Source organism: Nerophis ophidion, linkage group LG28 (assembly GCF_033978795.1).
Source record: "Nerophis ophidion isolate RoL-2023_Sa linkage group LG28, RoL_Noph_v1.0, whole genome shotgun sequence".
NCBI classification, from domain to species: Eukaryota; Metazoa; Chordata; class Actinopteri; order Syngnathiformes; family Syngnathidae; genus Nerophis; species Nerophis ophidion.
The window spans coordinates 29,305,163-29,325,388 of NC_084638.1; the positions used below are offsets into that span (position 1 = coordinate 29,305,163).

A 20,226-nucleotide genomic window follows, 5' to 3' on the forward strand; every position below is an offset into this window, starting at 1 on the left:
ATTTTTTCTATTATTTTTTTTCCCCAAAATTATTTCTGGAATATTTCAGCATTATAAAGTTCATGACTTTATTTTCTTTTTTTTTTTTTTTTTTTTGCTTTTCTGTGTTGCCTTCGATGTCACAGGACACATCATAATACTTTATTTTTGTACATGGAGGAAAAAAAAATTAAAAATAAACATTGGGATAACTTTAGGACAGGGTTCTCAGACACCCGGGCCGCGAGACGTTATTTTGCGGCCCCCACCTTAATATAAAAGTTTAATGTTAGTACGGCCCGCAAGTTTTTAATGAATGGCGCTTGACAGCGTTGTGTTATCCTCTCTCTCTCTCGCTCCCTCCCCCGGCGCCGGGGAGACGAGCCGCCCGATAGCTTCCGAAGCACTCCGCCGAACAACCGAGCGACAATACAAAACTCTGGTGCACCTGACCCGAGCGCTGATACTCCGACAGTCGGTGGGCGAATCGGACGTGTAACACGTTAGTCGTGTTGTTAGCCCGTTCGTGGCTAATTGTGCTACCGTAACTGTAAACTCCGCGGCGAGACGATTTTCGTTATTTGGGTTCAAAATGGCTCTTTCAAAGTTCTGGGTTGCCTACCCCTGCGTTAGTGGAAAAGCGGCAAATGAGTGAAAGTGACAGAAACGTTGCCATGGAGACGAGGGTTTTCTTACATGCCTGACTGCAGTCACACTGCAAAACCTGTCCGTCAGTAATAACAGTCCCCGATAACCTGGATAAGAAAAATTCAAACATAAGTGTTTGAATTGCACTGGTGGCTTGATTGCAGAGGTGGAATTTGTGGGCTCTAAGAAAGTTGCGAGCGTTGCAGATAGGTAACAACGAAGTTGACGTAAACAAAATGTGGTTTTGGCTACAACTAGGCGGTATTGCTCGGTTGGTAGAGAGCCATGCCAGCAGCTTGAGGGTTATAGGTTCGATCTCCGCTTCCGCCATGTGCCGTTGTGTCCTTGGGCAATACGCCCACCCACACTGGTTTAAATAGATATTGGGTTTCACTATGTAAAGTGCTTTGAGTCACTAGAGAAAAGCGCTATATAAATACAATTCACTTATGTTTTTTTTTTTTATTGTTTAATTTGCATTGCCTCACATTACTTAATCCTCATTTTGTTTCATTTAGATATAGATTTTATTTTGTGTTGAAAATAAAAATAAAGACATTTAAAAATATTGTTTTTTAATAAACAATTTTCTCGCGGCCCAGCCTCACCCAGACTCTGCATCCAGTGGCCCCCAGGTAAATTGAGTTTGAGACCCCTGCTTTAGGATGACAATCCTTGTACAGGAAGTATGTTGCTTTTCAAAATAAAACACTAGCCCGGTTATTTCACCACTTCCTGGCCGCCACTGTCACGTGATCCATTTTAAGCCACTCCCCCTCCAAGTCTTCCTGGACAGTCACAGCGAACATGGCGTCGATGGAGCCGAGTAGGAAGAGCATTCGCGCCGTCTCTTTGCTTATTTACCTCCACCTCTTGCTCGGTGGCTGCCTGGGGGCTCCGACGAACATCACTACAGCAGGTAAATTCGTGTTCCTGCGGGTTAATGGTAGTTTTCGTGACAGCTTTACCGGTTGTCTGATAGTTAGCCCGCTAAGGCTACGTGGCTAAAGCAGAATGCTAACAGGTTTTGATTGACAGGACGACAAATTGTGTCATAACATTATATCTACTTTTCACTATTGTGTCACATTATTACATTATATTGTGACATGATGTCTTTATAGCAGTACAATCAAAATTTTCACCATAACATGAGACTTAAAGGCCTACTGAAATGAAATGTTCTTATTTAAACGAGGGTAGCAGGTCCATTCTATGTGTCATACTTCATCATTTCGCGATATTACCATATTTTTGCTGAAAGGATTTAGTAGAGAACATAGACGATAAAGTTTTCAACTTTTGGTCGTTAATAAAAAAGCTTTGCCTGTACAGGAAGTAGCAGACGATGTGCGCGTGACGTCACTGATTGTAGAGCTCACATTGTTTGCAATCATGGCCACCAGCAGCTAGAGCGATTCGGACCGAGAAAGCGACAATTTCCCCATTTATTTGAGCGAGGATGTAAGATTCATGGATGAGGATAGTGAGAGTGAAGGACTAGAAAAGTGGTTCTTAACCTTGTTGGCGGTACCAAACCCCACCAGTTTCATATGCGCATTCACCAAACCCTTCTTTAGTGAAAAAAAAAAGTAGTTTTTTTCAAATTCAAGACAAAGTAATGGTTTTGGTAACATTTTAGTATGGGAAACATATTCTAAGTAACACAGACTTAATTTAGCGTTATTTGAACACTAGGGGAACATAATTCTAAGTAATAAAGACTTAATATAGAGTTATTTGGTTAGGGTCAGGGGTGAAGGGTTAGGGTTATATTAAGGCCATGCCGAATAAGGCATTAATAAGCACTTAATGACTAGTTAAGAGCCAATAAGTTACTAATTTGCATGTTAATAAACAACTAATTAATGGTGAATATGTTCCCCATACCGAAGTGTTACCATGTTTTTTTTACTGGTGCACAAAATGAACAGTGCATGAACATCACCTTGTTCAAACAACAAAACCGACACAGTGCATAAACTCACAACAAATTACACTCCTGTAAATCAGTCTGACTTCTGCTGTTGCCGTAGCCGTAATATGCCGATAGGGAGAAGTTTTTATTTACACGATGAGTCGGGTGTGTTTTGTCTTCCGCCAAACCCCTGATGCCGACTAACCGAACACCCTTGGGTTCGGTCGAACCCAGGTTAAGAACCACTGGACTAGAAGAAGAAAAAAAAAGAAGACGAGGGCAGTAGGAGAGATTCAGATGTTATTAGACACATTTACTAGGATAATTCTGGAAAATCCTTTATCTGCTTATTGTGTTACTAGTGTTTTAGTGAGGTTATATAGTCATACCTGAAAGTCGGAGGGGTGTGGTGACCGCCAGTGTCTCTGAGGGAAGCCATGGAGGAGCCAAGAAAGTCGCAGCTGCCTCTTTGACAGCTGCAGGAAGAACGACACAAGCTCCGCTCATGTTTACGGTAAGAGCCGACTTATTACCACAATTTTCTCACCGGTTGACATGTGGTCGGGAACCTTGTTCGCTTGACCGCTCTGTTCCATATTAAAGCTTCACAACAAACAAGGAAACACCGGCTGTGTTTGTGTTGCTAAAGGCAGCTGCAATCCTCCGCTTTCCACCAACATCTTTCGTATTTGTAGTTTCCATTATTAATTGAACAAATTGCAAAATATTCAGCAACACAGATGTCCAAAATACTGTGTAATTATGCGATAAAAACAGACGACTTTTAGCCGTGAGCGGTGCTGGGAGAACGTGTCCGCCACCACCGGTGACGTCACGCGCACGCGTCATCATACCTCGACGTTTTCAACAGGATACCTCGCTGGAAATTTAAAATTGCAATTTAGTAAACTAAAAAGGCCGTATTGGCATGTGTTGCAATGTTAATATTTCATCATTGATATATAAACTATCAGACTGCGTGGTCAGTAGTAGTGGGTTTCAGTAGGCCTTTAAACTGAGGAATTATTGCATCTTTATAGCTTGTGTTCTGCTTGACAGTATTTATTAACTGCAGAGAGCACCAGGCTTCATGCACAGTTCAGCCTGTGACGTTTTCCTGCCTGTAATATATGATAACAGTCCTCGTTTTTAATCAAACTCATCAGTAGAAAGACACTAAACCAGGGATGTCAAACTCATTCTAGATCGGGGGGGTCCACATGGAGAAAAATCTACTCCCAAGTGGGCCGGACTTGTCAAATCACGGCACGATAACTTAAAAATAAAGACAACTTGAGATTGTTTTCTTGGTTTAAAAATAGAACACGCACATTCTGAAAATGTACAAATCATAATGTCGTTTTTTTAATATTATTATTACTCTAGCTTTATTTGTCATTATTAATATTCTCTGACTAAATGGTGTGATAATGTCAACTCACAGGTGTTAATTTTCAATCTACCAAGATAACAAAAATAAAGACAAAATCAAATTACACAACGTTATTTATGTAGTTTGCTCATTTTCCTCGACCAGTGCACTAACATGTTGTTTATTTTTCTTTACATATGTAGCATCATTTACAAAGATACAAATAATTGCTATTGTGACATCTAGTGGACACATTTAGAACAGCAGTTTCTTTAATTAAAAAAATTCAGGTTAATTTTTATACCTGGCAAACTCATCCCGCGGGTCGGGTAAAACATGTTTGCGGGCCTGATCCGGCTCGCGGGCCGTACATCTGCCACAACTGCCCTAAACTACGTCAAAAACAAACAATGTCAGTTTGAAGGTGCTATCATGTAGACAGAAAATACACGTGGTCATAAATGAAGTAAAGCTGTTAGCCCTTGTGTAATGTTCATATTGTTGCTACTCAGCCAGCGTTTGTGGGTCTGATGGACCCATTGGATTTTGTGGCTTTTAATGCCTCATAATCAAACATTTTTATGTTAAAATACTGAACAGATGTTTACCTTATCCAAATAAACATCTGTTCAGTATTTTAAAATAAAAGTAAATGCCGCACTAAATGCAACGGGTCCATCAGACCCACAAACGCTGGCTGAGTAACAACAATATGAACGTTGCAGGGAAAATTTCTTTGCCAGTTTCTGCATCCCACAGGGATTCTTCTTTCGTGTTTCTGCACCTGCGGTTCCCATACAATCAATCAATCAATCAATGTTTACTTATATAGCCCTAAATCACTAGTGTCTCAAAGGGCTGCACAAACCACCACGACATCCTCGGTAGGCCCACATAAGGGCAAGGAAAACTCACACCCAGTGGGACATTGGTGACAATAATGACCCAGTGGGACGTCGGTGACAATGATGACTATGAGAACCTTAGAGAGGAGGAAAGCAATGGATGTCGAGCGGGTCTAACATGATACTGTGAAAGTTCAATCCACAATGGATACAACACAGTCGCGGGAGTCCAGTCCAAAGAGGATCCAAGACACAGCAGCGAGAGTCCCGTTCACAGCGGAGCCAGCAGGAAACCATCCCAAGCGTAGGCGGACCAGCAGCGCAGAGATGTCCCCAGCCGATACACAGGCGAGCAGTACATGGCCACCGGATCGGACCGGACCCCCTCCACACGGGAGAGTGGGACATAGAAGAAAAAGAAAAGAAACGGCAGATCAACTGGTCTAAAAAGGGAGTCTATTTAAAGGCTAGAGTATACAAATGAGTTTTAAGGTGAGACTTAAATGCTTCTACTGAGGTGGCATCGCGAACTGTTACCGGGAGGGTATTCCAGAGTACTGGAGCCCGAACGGAAAATGCTCTATAGCCCGCAGACTTTTTTTGGGCTTTGGGAATCACTAATAAGCCGGAATCCTTTGAACGCAGATTTCTTGCCGGGACATATGGTACAATACAATCGGCAAGATAAGATGGAGCTAGACCGTGTAGTATTTTATACGTAAGTAGTAAAACCTTAAAGTCACATCTTAAGTGCACAGGAAGCCAGTGCAGGTGAGCCAGTACAGGCGTAATGTGATCAAACTTTCTTGTTCTTGTCAAAAGTCTAGCAGCCGCATTTTGTACCAACTGTAATCTTTTAATGCTAGACATGGGGAGACCCGAAAATAATACGTTACAGTAGTCGAGGCGAGACGTAACAAACGCATGGATAATGATCTCAGCGTCTTTAGTGGACAGAATGGAGCGAATTTTAGCGATGTTACGGAGATGAAAGAAGGCCGTTTTAGTAACGCTTTTAATGTGTGCCTCAAAGGAGAGAGTTGGGTCGAAGATAATACCCAGATTCTTTACCGTGTCGCCTTGTTTAATTGTTTGGTTGTCAAATGTTAGAGTTGTATTATTAAATAGAGTTCGGTGTCTAGCAGGACCGATAATCAGCATTTCCGTTTTTTTGGCGTTGAGTTGCAAAAAGTTAGCGGACATCCATTGTTTAATTTCATTAAGACACGCCTCCAGCTGACTACAATCCGGCGTGTTGGTCAGCTTTAGGGGCATGTAGAGTTGGGTGTCATCAGCATAACAGTGAAAGCTAACACCGTATTTGCGTATGATGTCACCTAGCGGCAGCATGTAGATGCTGAAGAGTGCAGGGCCAAGGACCGAACCCTGGGGAACTCCACACGTTACCTTAACGTAGTCCGAGGTCACATTGTTATGGGAGACACACTGCATCCTATCAGTAAGATAAGAGTTAAACCAAGACAGGGCTAAGTCTGACATACCAATTCGTGTTTTGATACGTTCTAATAAAATATTATGATCGACGGTATCGAAAGCAGCGCTAAGATCGAGGAGCAGCAACATAGATGACGCATCAGAATCCATCGTTAGCAATAGATCATTAGTCATTTTTGCGAGGGCTGTCTCCGTCGAGTGATTTGCCCTGAAACCGGATTGAAAGGTTTCACATAGATTGTTAGACGCTAAGTGTTCATTTAACTGCTCCGCAACAATTTTTTCAAGGATTTTTGAAATAAAGGGAAGGTGAGACACCGGTCGGTAATTTACCATGAGGTCAGGATCGAGGTTAGGTCTTTTAAGAAGAGGATGAATAACCGCTTTTTTGAATGCTAGGGGAACAGTGCCCGAGGAGAGTGATAAGTTTATAATATTTAGCACTGATGGACCTAATAATACAAAGAGTTCCTTGATCAGTTTCCCAGGAAGAGGGTCAAGTAAACATGTTGTCTGTTTTATTCCCTTAACACGTTGTAACAATTCCTCTAATGTTATTTCCTCAAAACGAGAGAAACTATTTTGGAGGGCAGTATCCGCCGTATATGCAATCGTGTCAGTGTTAATAGAACCCCGTTGTAGCTGGGACGCATTGTCTTTAATCTCCTTTCTAATGACTTCAATTTTCTTACTAAAGAATTGCATAAAGTCATCAGCTGAGTGGGTTAAGCTACTGGAAGGAGTCCCTTGTTGGGTTAGCGATGCTACCGTACTAAACAAAAATTTAGGATCGTTTTTATTACGGTGGATGAGATTTGAGTAATATTTAGCTTTAGCTAAGGTAAGCATGCGTTTATAAGTTATTAAACCATCACTCCATGCTTGATGGTGCACCTCAAGTTTAGTCGTGCGCCATTTGCGTTCCAGCTTTCTGCATAATAATTTCTGAGCTCTAGTTTCTTCTGTAAACCACGGGGTGCGCTTTTTTGGAGCCTTTTTTAACTTTAGCGGTGCTATGTTATCAATGGTTTCGCGCAGGGCGTCGTTAAAGTTGTTAGTGAGGTTATCAATAGAGCCCACATACTTTGGGAATGGTGCCATTACCGAGGGCAGTAGGTCCGCAAGAGTTGTCGTTGTGGCTGTATTAATGTTGCGGCTGCTATAGCAGTTATTATTATTATTAGTTTGACGAACATGCGTCTGAACCTCGAATTTTATAAGGTAATGATCGGACAATACTTTAGTATACGGGAGTATCGTAACTTTGGAAACGGTGATGCCCCTGACAAGCACTAGGTCTATCGTATTACCGTTGCGATGCGTGGGTTCATTTATTATTTGTGTGAGACCACAGCTATCAATTACAGTCTGGAGCGCTACGCACGGTGGGTCCGATGGGGTATTCATATGGATATTAAAGTCCCCCATTATGATTATATTATCGGCGTGTGTCACTAGATCAGCAACGAACTCTGAGAATTCATTAATAAAGTCCGAATAGGGCCCTGGGGGGCGGTAGATAACAGCCAGGTGTAGAGGCAGCGGTGTGACAGACCTCATAGTAAGCACCTCAAACGATTTATATTTATTATTTATGTTAGGACTAAGGTTAAAGTTTTCGTTGTATATTAGTGCGACCCCCCCACCCCTTTTGAGCGGACGGGCAATATGCGCATGTGTAAAGTTAGGAGGACATGCCTCATTTAGCGCAAAAAAGTCGTTTGGTTTAAGCCAGGTTTCGCTGAGACCGATGACGTTAAGATTGTTGTCTCTGATAATATCATTAACTAACAACGTTTTGGGAGACAATGATCTTATGTTTAAAAAACCTACATTATAGGTAGTGGGCTGTTTTAGGGAGTTTTTGATCAAATTATCCGTAGTAGCAATATTAATAATGTTGTGTTTATTATGCCCAGTGCATTTAGTATAGTTACGACCATATCTAGGAATTGATACGACAGGAATTTTCCGATTGTTTGATTGTTGCTTTGATAAACTGCACGCATCATGGTTAGCCACCTCAGTAACGGGGATTTTCCGATTGTTTGTTTGTTGCTTTGATAAACTGCACGCATCATGGTTAGCCACCTCAGTAACGGGGATTTTCCGATTGTTTGTTTGTTGCTTTGATAAACTGCACGCATCATAGTTAGCCACCTCAGTAAAACACATGTCCAACTCTGAAACACTCAAAGCAGAAACAACTTGTTCTAATTTAACAGACTCCTTACCCAGACCAGTAGTCGCGCATTTTCCATCTAAATCCGTCTTCGGGATGGAGGAAAGTGGTGTTCTGTGGGGATTAGCCTTCTGCTTTGTTTTTAGCCCCGCTCGGCATCCGCGTTTCCGATCACACCGCTGGCGTCTGCTCCGTAGACGGCCCCCACTGCTACTAGACTCCCCTGCTTCACAGGCCGCTGGATGTAGCCGCCGATGTAATCCCATGCTAGTTAGCAAGTCTAGCACGCAAGTGTCTATCGGTCCAAAACGGCCCGATGTGTCCACATCCAGAAGTGTCTGGCGGTCGTACGTGATCACGGAGTGACCACGATGTGAGCCAGCCATAAAGTTTGTGGAATTGTCCGGTATTTCTGCCAAATGTTCCATCTTTAGCAGCAGCTCCTCGAGAGCGCAGCCCGTCCGGGCGCCGTTGGCAGAAATACCGGACAATTCCACAAACTTTATGGCTGGCTCACATCGTGGTCACTCCGTGATCACGTACGACCGCCAGACACTTCTGGATGTGGACACATCGGGCCGTTTTGGACCGATAGACACTTGCGTGCTAGACTTGCTAACTAGCATGGGATTACATCGGCGGCTACATCCATACAAGGTTGCAACATTGTTTTTCAACACTGTCTGCTCTCTTTTTCTCGCACATTTGACCCTCCGATGTTCTGTGTACTCACACTCTGTCCTCCTCCTGTGTAGGTCTGGTGTGTGTGTGTGTGTGTGTGTGTGTGTTACACAGAACATCAATTTCCACACTTCTATTAGCCCTGCGTCATCTTATATGTAATAGAAATGTGAGGAGGGGGTGTATGGTGTGTGGGTCGTTAAAATATGTATTCTGATATATGTTCTTTACAGAAAATGAGCCAATGTCAGTGAGTCTCAGTTTGAAAAATTAATTAATGATATAATTTTTCTTTTAATAAAAAATGAAAACGGGTCCCACAGACCTGGACACCACACACATGACTCTTCTTTTGTGCTCTGGTGCTGTATACAGGTAAGTAATATTAATACTACTTTTGTTGCATTTACTAATATGCAGTGATTCGACGCAGATGTCCTTGTCATGTGGGATTTGTTCCTGAAGACTGTGGCGCTCTTTTGAATTTGAGCGAAATAAGGAGGCTCCTTTTTGAAGTATGGTAAAAAGCAGCGAGCGTCTGAATGACATCTGAGTCATTGTAGCCGGAGCTACTGATTTTATTTTGTGCCTACGTGTTTCATGTCCTTCTGTCATTGTTCCTGACACACCTATGTCCTTACCGTCAACACACAAGGAAGTGTGTCGGATTACTGAGTCACACACAGAAATGAAAAACTACATTTAATGCAACCTTAAAGTTTCTAACACCTTTGTGACACCGAAATACATTCTTATACGAACAAAGAAATCCTTCAGGTATTAAACATGTTTAAAAGGTTTAAAAAGTACTGCTACCAGAGTGTCTCCCTCAGGTAACACGTAGATGGACTGCATTTATGTTGTCAATGCCTTCTTTAAGTTGCGTTGCCACAAAGACCTTCTTTCTGTTCACTAATGTGTTTATGCTTCTTGCAGTCCATGTTGATGAATAGTTCCTTTCTCCCCTCGGAACCCGTGGCTCAGTGCTTCAAATCCCCCCATGTCCTCCTCCCGGGCAACCTGATCAGCTATGTTGGCTAAACGCTACTGTATACTAGTGTTTTGGTACTCGACTAAAAACTAGTGTATACTACTGTTTTGGTACTCGATTAAACGCTAGTGCAGGGGTCGGGAACCTTTTTGGCTGAGAGAGCCATAAAAGCCAAATATTTTAAATATATTTCCTTTAGAGCCATATAATGTTTTTTAACACTGAATACAACTAAATGCATGCATTTTTAATTATTAACAACATTTTTACAGTACAATAAGTGCCTTATTATTTTCAATAACATTTTTATTCTGAAGCTAACCAATAAGAAATAAAATACTTCTTACCGATAATGCAACTTCTTGAACAGGTGCGGTAGAAAATGGATGGACGGATTAAAGTGCATGAGCATGTTTTATATTTTGAATGTTATTTTTAACACTTTGATTACCAGCAAAATTATTCATTACTTATTGTGTTAAACAATTTCAGCTAAGATTTATCTGATAGCCAGTTGCAGTCATCAAAAGAACCACATCTGGCTCTAGAACCATAGGTTCCCTACCCCTGTGCTAGTGTATACTAGTGTTTTGGTACTCTATTAAACGCAAGTGTATATTAGTGTTTTGGTACTTGAATAAATGCTAGTGTATACTAGTGTTTTGTTACGTCACTAAACGTTAGTGTATACTGGTGTTTTGGTACCTTACTAAACGCTAGCGTATACTAGTATTTTGGTACTCGACTAAACACTAGTCTATACTAGTGTTTTGGTACTCGACTAAACGCTAGCGTATACTAGTGTTTTGGTACTCAAACGCTGGTTTATACTAGTGTTTTGGTACTCGATTAAACGCTAGTGTATACTAGTGTTTTGGTACTCGATTAAACGCGAGTGTATACTAGTGTTTTGGTACTTGACTAAACGCTAGTGTATACTAGTGTTTTGGTACGTCACTAAACGCGAGTGTATACTAGTGTTTTGTTACTTGACTAAACGCTAGTGTATACTAGTGTTTTGGTACGTCACTAAACGTTAGTGTATACTGGTGTTTTGGTACCTCACTAAACGCTAGCCTATTCTAGTGTTTTGGTCTTTAATTAAACGCTAGTGTCTACAAGTGTTTTGGTTTGTCACTAAACGCTAGTGTCTACTAGTGTTTTGGTACCTCACTAAATACTAGTGTATCCTAGTGTTTTGGTACATGGCTAAACGATAGTGTCTACGAGTGTTTGGTACGTCACAAAACGCAAGTGTCGACTAGTGTTTTGGTTTGTCACTAAACGCTAGTGTGTACTAGTGTTTTGGTACCTCACAAAACACTAGTGTATACTAGTGTTTTGGTACCTCACTAAACACTAGTGTATACTAGTGTTTTGGTACCTCACTAAACACTAGTGTATACTAGTGTTGTGGTACCTCACTCAACGCTAGTGTATACTAGTATTTTGGTACTTGACTAAACGCTATTTTGGTACTTGACTAAATGCTAGTGTATACTAGTGTTTTGGTACCTCACTAAATGCCAGTGTATACAAGTGTTTTGGTACTAAACCCTTATGTATACTAGTGTTTTGGTAATTGACTAAACGCTAGTGTATACTAGTTTTTTGGTCTTTGACTAAACACTAGTCAAGTGTATACTAATGTTTTGGTACTTGACTAAAGCTAGTGTATACTACTCTTTTGGTACTTAACTAAACTTTTGTGTATACTAGCATTTTGGTACTTTACTAAACGTTAGTCAAGTGTATGCTAGTGTTTTGGTACTTCACTAAACGTTAGTGTATACTAGTGTTTTTGTACATTGCTAAACGATAGTGTCTACGAGTGTTTTGGTACGTCACAAAGCGCTAGTGTTTACTAGTGTTTTGGTTTGTCACTAAATGCTAGTGTATACTAGTGTTTTGGTGCTTCACTAAACACTAGTGTATACTAGTGTTTTGGTACCTCACTAAATGCTAGTGTATAAAAGTGTTTTGGTACTTGACTAAACGCTAGTGTATACTAGTGTTTTGGTCCTTGACTAAACACTAGTCAAGATTTTACCAATGTTTTGGTACTTGACTAAACTTTTGTCAAGTGTATACCAATGTTTTGGTACTTGACTAAACGCTATTGTATACTGGTGTTTTGGTACTTCACTAGACGTTAGTATATACTAGTATTTTGGTACTGAACTAAACGTTAGTCAAGTGTATACTAGTGTTTTGGTACTTCACTAAACGCTAGTGTATACTGGTGCTTTGGTACTACACGAAACGCTAGTGTATACTAGCGTTTTGGTACATCGCTAAACGATAGTGTCTACGAGTGTTTTGGTACGTCACAAAACGCCAGTGTCTACTAGTGTTTTGGTTTTTCACTAAACGCTATTGTGTACTAGTGTTTTGGTACCTAACTAAACACTAGTGTATCCTAGAGTTTTGGTACTTGACTTAACGCTAGTGTATACTAGTGTTTTGGTACCTCACTAAACACTAGTGTATACTAATGTTTTGGTACCTCACTAAACGCTAGTGTATACTAGTATTTTGGTACTTGACGAAATGCTAGTGTATACTAATGTTTTGGTACCTCACTAAACGCTAGTGTATACTAGTATTTTGGTACTTGACTAAACGCTATTATGTACTAGTGTTTTGGTACCTAACTAAACACTAGTGTATCCTAGAGTTTTGGTACTTGACTCAACGCTAGTGTATACTAGTGTTTTGGTACCTCACTAAACACTAGTGTATACTAGTGTTTTGGTACCTCACTAAACACTAGTGTATACTAATGTTTTGGTACCTCACTAAACACTAGTGTATACTAGTGTTTTGGTACTTCACTAAACACTAGTGTATACTAATGTTTTGGTACCTCACTAAACGCTAGTGTATACTAGTATTTTGGTACTTGACTAAATGCTAGTGTATACTAGTGTTTTGGTACCTCACTAAATGCTAGTGTATACACGTGTTTTGGTACTTGACTAAACGCTAGTGTATACTAGTGTTTTGGTAATTGACTAAATGCTTGTGTATATTAGTGTTTTGGTCTTTGACTAAACACTAGTCAAGTGTATACTAATCTTTTAGTACTTCACTAAACGTTAGTGTATACTAGAATTTTGGTACTTGACTAAACGCTAGTGTATACTAGTGTTTTGGTACTTCACTAAACGCTAGTGTATACTAGTGTTTTGGTACTTCACTAAACGCTAGTGTATACTAGTATTTTGGTACTTGACTAAATGCTAGTGTATACTAGTGTTTTGGTACCTCACTAAATACTAGTGTATACAAGTGTTTTGGTACTTGACTAAACGCTAGTGTATACTAGTGTTTTGGTAATTGACTAAATGCTTGTGTATATTAGTGTTTTGGTCTTTGACTAAACACTAGTCAAGTGTATACTAATCTTTTAGTACTTCACTAAACGTTAGTGTATACTAGAATTTTGGTACTTGACTAAACGCTAGTGTATACTAGTGTTTTGGTACCTCACTAAACGCTAGTGTATACTAGTATTTTGGTACTTGACTAAATGCTAGTGTATACTAGTGTTTTGGTACCTCACTAAATACTAGTGTATACAAGTGTTTTGGTACTTGACTAAACGCTAGTGTATACTAGTGTTTTGGTAATTGACTAAATGCTTGTGTATATTAGTGTTTTGGTCTTTGACTAAACACTAGTCGAGTGTATACTAATCTTTTAGTACTTCACTAAACGTTAGTGTATACTAGAATTTTGGTACTTGACTAAATGCTAGTGTATACAAGTGTTTTGGTACTTGACTAAACGCTAGTGTATACTAGTGTTTTGGTATATGACTAAATGTTAGTGTGTACTAGATTTTTGGTCTTTGACTAAACACTAGTCAAGTGTATACCAATGTTTTGGTACTTCACTAAACGTTAGTGTATACTAGAATTTCGGTACTTCACTAAACGTTAGTCAAGTGTATACTAGTGTTTTGGTATTTCACTAAACGTTAGTGTATATTGGTGCTTTGGTACTTCACTATACGCTAGTGTATACTGGTGTTTTGGTACATCGCTTAAACGATAGTGTGTACTAATGTTTTGATATGTCACTAAACGCTAGTGTGTACTAGTGTTTTGGTACGTCTCTAAACGCTAGTGTATACTAGTGTTTTGGTATATGACTAAATGTTAGTGTATACTAGATTTTTGGTCTTTGACTAAACACTAGTCAAGTGTATACCAATGTTTTGGTACTTCACTAAACGTTAGTGTATACTAGAATTTCGGTACTTCACTAAACGTTAGTCAAGTGTATACTAGTGTTTTGGTATTTCACTAAACGTTAGTGTATACTGGTGCTTTGGTACTTCACTATACGCTAGTGTATACTGGTGTTTTGGTACATCGCTTAAACGATAGATTGTACTAATGTTTTGATATGTCACTAAACGCTAGTGTGTACTAGTGTTTTGGTACGTCTCTAAACGCTAGTGTGTACTAATGTTTTGATACGTCACTAATTGCTAGTGTGTTGTAATGTTTTGGTACTTCACTAAACGCTAGTGTGTACTAGTGTTTTGGTACGTCACTAAACGCGAGTGTCTATTAGTGTTTTGGTGCTTCACTAAACGCTGGTCAGTTTCTGCTTGAGTTTTAGTACGTCACTAAACGATAGTATCTACAATTTTTTTGGTACGTCACTAAACGCTAGTCTAATAGTGTTTTGGGAAGTCACTAATTGCTAGAGTCTAATAGTGTTTTGGTACGTCATTAAACGTTAGTGTTGGATTTGAAATATTGTATTCATGTACTGTGTGAATATTGTAGATGCTGAATGAGTTCACATTAGGAAGATAATGACTTCACAACACTCCCTTAGCAGCTGTAGTGGCTGCCAGGTTAAATGCCTCGGTAATGGCCTGCAATTAAAATGTTAGTTTGTTAGTTCTTAAAACATTTATCATTCTAATATTAGCACAGGAACTGAAGCATGTGCGAATTGTTAGTGATTAAGGTTACACAAAAAGTTGAGTTACTGACTAAGGACTATAAAGCAGAACAGTTTATACACAATATTTTACACTGCCAAAAAATGTACCTCCTTTATTTCTCAACTGATGTACTAGCATTTATTAAGGTAGAAATATCACAGATTACATTACAAAACATCTTTGACAAAGCATGATTGTAATGTAACTCCTTTTTCCTTTTGGTTAGTGTAGTTGGACCCGGATGTGACTCGTAGGACTCTTATTTCGAAGTTAAAAGTTTGTGATTGGTTTGAGAAGAGGTCTTTTGACAAGGATAATAACAAAAAACGCCTCGACTTTCTTCTGAGTTTGTATCTCATCTTAGAAATGAATTGATTAACATGGACCCCGACTTAAACAAGTTGAAAAACTTATTCGGGTGTTACCATTTAGTGGTCAATTGTACGGAATATGTACTGAACTGTGCAATCTACTAATAAAAGTATCAATCAATCAAAAAGCAGTTACAGTCACACTCTACATTTTATGTGATCAATGTGGACTAAACTGTAATCCAAACACGGAAGTGAAACTCCACTCCTCTGAATACAAGTGCTCCAGTAGACATTTTCTGCAGTGATGTTTTGATGGTGGATGAAAATAGTATTGTCTTCTCTGGCTTTGGATGTGGTATTTCCACGATGTAGCCTTTTTTTTTGGCTCAACCGTAACTGAACGCAGATCCCACGCTACGGAATGGACCAAGGGTCAGACAGGACGTGTGCACGTTGATCATATTTCCAACCTGTCGTTTGCAACGCGTCAGGAGTCAAAGACTGTCACCATGTTGTGGAGTCCAATGACTAAAAGGGTGACTGGTTGCTTATAATGTGTTTCTGTCCACGTCTTAGATGTACCAACAAAGAAACCGGAAAGTCTTTCCCCCACAAGCGGAAAGAATGTAACCACACAAGCAGAACTTTTGTCAACCCCAGCCGGCCCCAAAATTCCGGCAACAACCTCCGCCAACGACTCAGCACCAGTGAAGAGCCAGCTCCCTGAAATCAACCAGACCGTGACCAGCCAAGCCAACGATCTGGTCGTCATCGCCTCCTCTGACAGCAAACCGGGGCAAACGCCTGATGAATCCGAGCCTGCCAGATCACAGGAAACCAATGCTAATACTCTGACCAATAAGTCCACAACTGACAGACCCGCCACTACCAAAGCCGCTTCCAACCCAGAAGCCACCACCGTGGCCGCCTCTGTCACAACCCCTGAACCTACCAAGTACACGGCCGAGGAGACCACCGCCACGGACTCCAAATCCTTGGACACTCAGAGTCCCACTGTCCTTCACGATTTTGAGCTGGAGATGTTGCAGCCCGCCGGAAAAGAAGGCGTAGAGCAATACGTGGAAGAGGACGAGGACGACGAGGACGATTATGGCGACAGCGAAGACCTGGACGCCCAATTTCACCTGGAGGAGAACGAGGACGACGGCAAAGACCAGACGCTGATCCGGGTGGAGGAGCCGTTCGGGAAGCAAGACGTCAGCTACAAGGGTCCCGCCGTCTACAACACGGAGGATGAGGACTCGCACTTCTTCTTCCATCTGGTCATCCTGGCCTTCCTGGTGGCCATCATCTACATCACCTACCACAACAAGAGGAAGGTCAGTCCGTGCTTTAGCAGCTTGCATAATCCACACTAGATCATGTTTCATAGTACCATCGCTGCAGAAGAAGCTATCAGTCTTTTTTCCGCTGCTTAATGAATGCAGACTCAGCAAACTGCAACATCTTGTAAGTAACGAAGCGTCCCGACAGAAGCACATACAGTCTGCTGCTAATATTCAAATATATTGCCGACCTTAAAGGGGAACATTATCACCAGACCTATGTAAGCGTCAATATATACCTTGATGTTGCAGAAAAAAAGACCATATATTTTTTTAACCGATTTCCGAACTCTAAATGGGTGAATTTTGGCGAAATAAACGCCTTTGTATTTATCACTCTCGGAGCGATGACGTCAGAACGTGACGTCACCTAGGTAGTCAATCGGCCATTTTGTTAAACACATTATACACATCGAGTCAAATCAGCTCTGTTATTTTCCATTTTTTCGACTGTTTTCCGTACCTAGGCGACATCATGCCTCGTCGGTGTGTTGTCGGAGTGTGTAACAACACGATCAGGGACGGATTCAAGTTGATTTATGTAGAATGTGCATCGATTAGCACGGCATGCTAATCGATGCTATTTACCGGCGATGCTAAGGCAGACATGGCACAGAGATGTATGGATAACCTGCAGATGCATTTCCAACGATAAAGTCAAAGAATTCACAAAGGTGAGTTTTGTTGATGTTGTTGACTTATGTGCTAATCAGACATATTTGGTCGCGGCGTGACTGCCAGCTAATCGATGCTAACATGCTATTTAGGCTAGCTGTATGTACATTTGAAACTATATTTACATCCAGCGTTTCCTTCCACCCACATTTAATGCCAACAAACACTTACCAATCGACGGATTTAAGTTGATCCGGTGTCACAAGATGCGAAACTTCCGATTGTTAGTCTGCACATTTTACCGGCGATGCGAAGGCAAACATGGTTGAATAGCGTCAATAGCTATTCGCTCAATAGCATCAGTTTCTTCTTCAATTTCGTTTTTGCTATCTGCCTCCATACTCCAACCATCCGTTTCAATACATTTGTACTCTGTTGAATCGCTTAAGCCGCTGAAATCCGAGTCTGAATCCGAGCTAATGTCGCTATATCTTGCTGGGGCAACCGCCACGTTGTTTGTATTGGCATCGCTATGTGACGTCACAGGAAAATGGAGAGTGTCTTTGCAGATAGCGAAAATAAGGCACTTCAAAGCTTTTTTTAGGGATATTCCGGGACGGGTAAAATTTTGAAAAAAACTTCAAAAAATAAAATACGCCACTGGGAACTGATTTTTATTGGTTTTAACCCTTTTGAAATTGTGATAATGTTCCCCTTTGAAGTGGAACTGCACTTTTCTTTAAAGCATGCATATCATTCATAACCCTTAGGTAAGACAAGAACACTTATAATGTTTTTTTTTTATGTATTCCAAATAGTAAATAAACATTAGCCAAAGTCAGCTAACAATTGAGTCAATGGGAGTACACCAGGGATGTCTAAAGTGCGGCCCGTGGTCCATTTGCGGCCCAAAACTAATTGTTTACCGGCCCGCCACACATTCTGTAAATGCTATTGCAAAAATAAAAAGGAACATTAAAAATATTGGAATGAAGTGAAATATATCGAGAAAAAGTTGCAATGTTGACACAAAGCTGCCTTGCAGGCTTTTTTTTTTCTCTTGTCTTTATTTTACCATGTAAAAACCATCTTTACCATGAATTGATTAACGTGGACCCCGACTTAAACAAGTTGAAAAACTTATTTGGGTCTTACCATTTAGTGTTCAATTGTACGGAATATATACTGTACTGTGCAATCTACTAATTACAAGTTTCAATCAATCATTTTTTTTTTTTTTTTTTTGCCATTGCTCCAAAAAAATAATTATGACAAAAAAATCCATGTTATAATGAATTATTTTCAAAGCTCCAATTAGTTCAAATATTTCACTTTAAAATGTTTTATGTGGTAAATATTGCATATATTGTGTAGTTGCCATATAAAAACAAAAACGTTTTCTTTGACAAAAGAGCATAAAATAAACAAAATAATAGTTTAAACGTAAAATTGACAGATATATCTGAATTTGATCTCGTAAACTGTAATAACTGTAATTACTCAAAAATATTAAATAATTAAAATCAATGGTGTCCTGCATTATTGATCTTTTAGGACTCTAATTACTAAATACTGCATATTTCCGTTTTATTATTAAAAATACAGATAGTTTTTTGACAGAAAAGCCATAAAACCTTTTTTTTTATTTTTTAAAGTTGATATAGAGATTTACAGTAAGCGCTAAATAAAAAATAATAATACAAATTTGACTTATTTTTAACATTTTAATAACTGAGTCCCTTTATGGTCCCTGAAAACCCTATAGGTAAAATAATTTTTTTTAAAAGCCATATATTTTGTTAAGGTTTGAAAATAAAACATATCAAAATGGCCCCCGCATGCTTTAATTTTTCCATGTGCGGCCCTCAGTGGAAAAAGTTTGGACACCCCTGGAGTACACTATTCCGCCCACAAAGTCCTCTGTAAAAACATACAAGAAGTGCCAACAATACGCCATAAACATGTCGTGAACTGATTATTAACCAAGTATTACCGATATTTTTACTATAAGTGCTAACACAGATAAACTTTAGCAGCGCTGTGATCATAGAGAGCGAACTACCTTATACTGTTATATTGACATTGAGATGCTAAATTGACTCTGAGTCGGTGAAAGGTAATTCTTGATGAGGAATCATGCCTCTCACCTGGATAGTAGAAGGTTGAGGACATAAACCAAATAGTTGGTAAACTTCGAAATCCAACTTAGATGGTGAGATGGCGATAAAGACACAAAGAAACGCTTGCTTTTTTTGTGAGGAGTATGATTATTTCTTCAACTGAACAGGAAGATGTAAACAGCCAATCAGTCGACATCCTAGTGAAATTAGACAAGTGTTTGTCTTATGTTCATAGTTAGCATTTTTTCTGTTTCGCACTTAGCAATACTGCTACATGGTGCTTAGTGTTTCACTAAAGCTATGTTCAGCACACAGCTTCTAAAACCTGTAGGTCATCCTCCTTATATTCAGGATAAAAAAATATAAGGTTCTGAATCATCATTTGTCCCAAAGTAGTCTATGTTGTCTCTCATGAAGTCTGCCATGATTAGTAATGTTGTTGAAGGGAAAAGCGAACGTTGTGACGCGTCTAAGAAATTAATACACTGCCATATACTTAAAATGAGCAAAATACGTACATATTCTGTTATTATTAAAGGCCTACTGAAATGAGATTTTCTTATTTAAACGGGGATAGCAGGTCCATTCTATGTGTCATACTTGATCATTTTGCGATATTGCCATATTTTTGCTGAAAGGATTTAGTAGAGAACATCGACGATAAAGTTCGCAAATTTTGGTGCTGATAAAAAAGCCTTGCCTTTACCGGAAGTCGCAGACGATGACGTCACAAGGGTGAGGGCTCCTCACGTCCTCACATTGTTTATGATGGGAGCCTCCAACAAAAAGAGCTA

The 20,226-nt window shown here is 39.8% G+C and overlaps 1 protein-coding gene across 1 annotated transcript in view; it reads left to right on the forward strand.

Moving 5' to 3' along the window:
* The first annotated feature begins 1,386 nt into the window (after positions 1-1,386).
* Positions 1,387-20,226, forward strand: part of lg28h5orf15 (linkage group 28 C5orf15 homolog) — a 24,642-nt gene continuing 5,802 nt past the window's right edge. The window contains exons 1-2 of the mRNA XM_061891389.1: positions 1,387-1,546; positions 15,928-16,691. Of these exons, the coding sequence (XP_061747373.1) occupies positions 1,435-1,546; positions 15,928-16,691 (876 nt within the window). The 5' untranslated portion in view covers positions 1,387-1,434. The remainder of the gene's footprint in view (positions 1,547-15,927; positions 16,692-20,226) is intronic.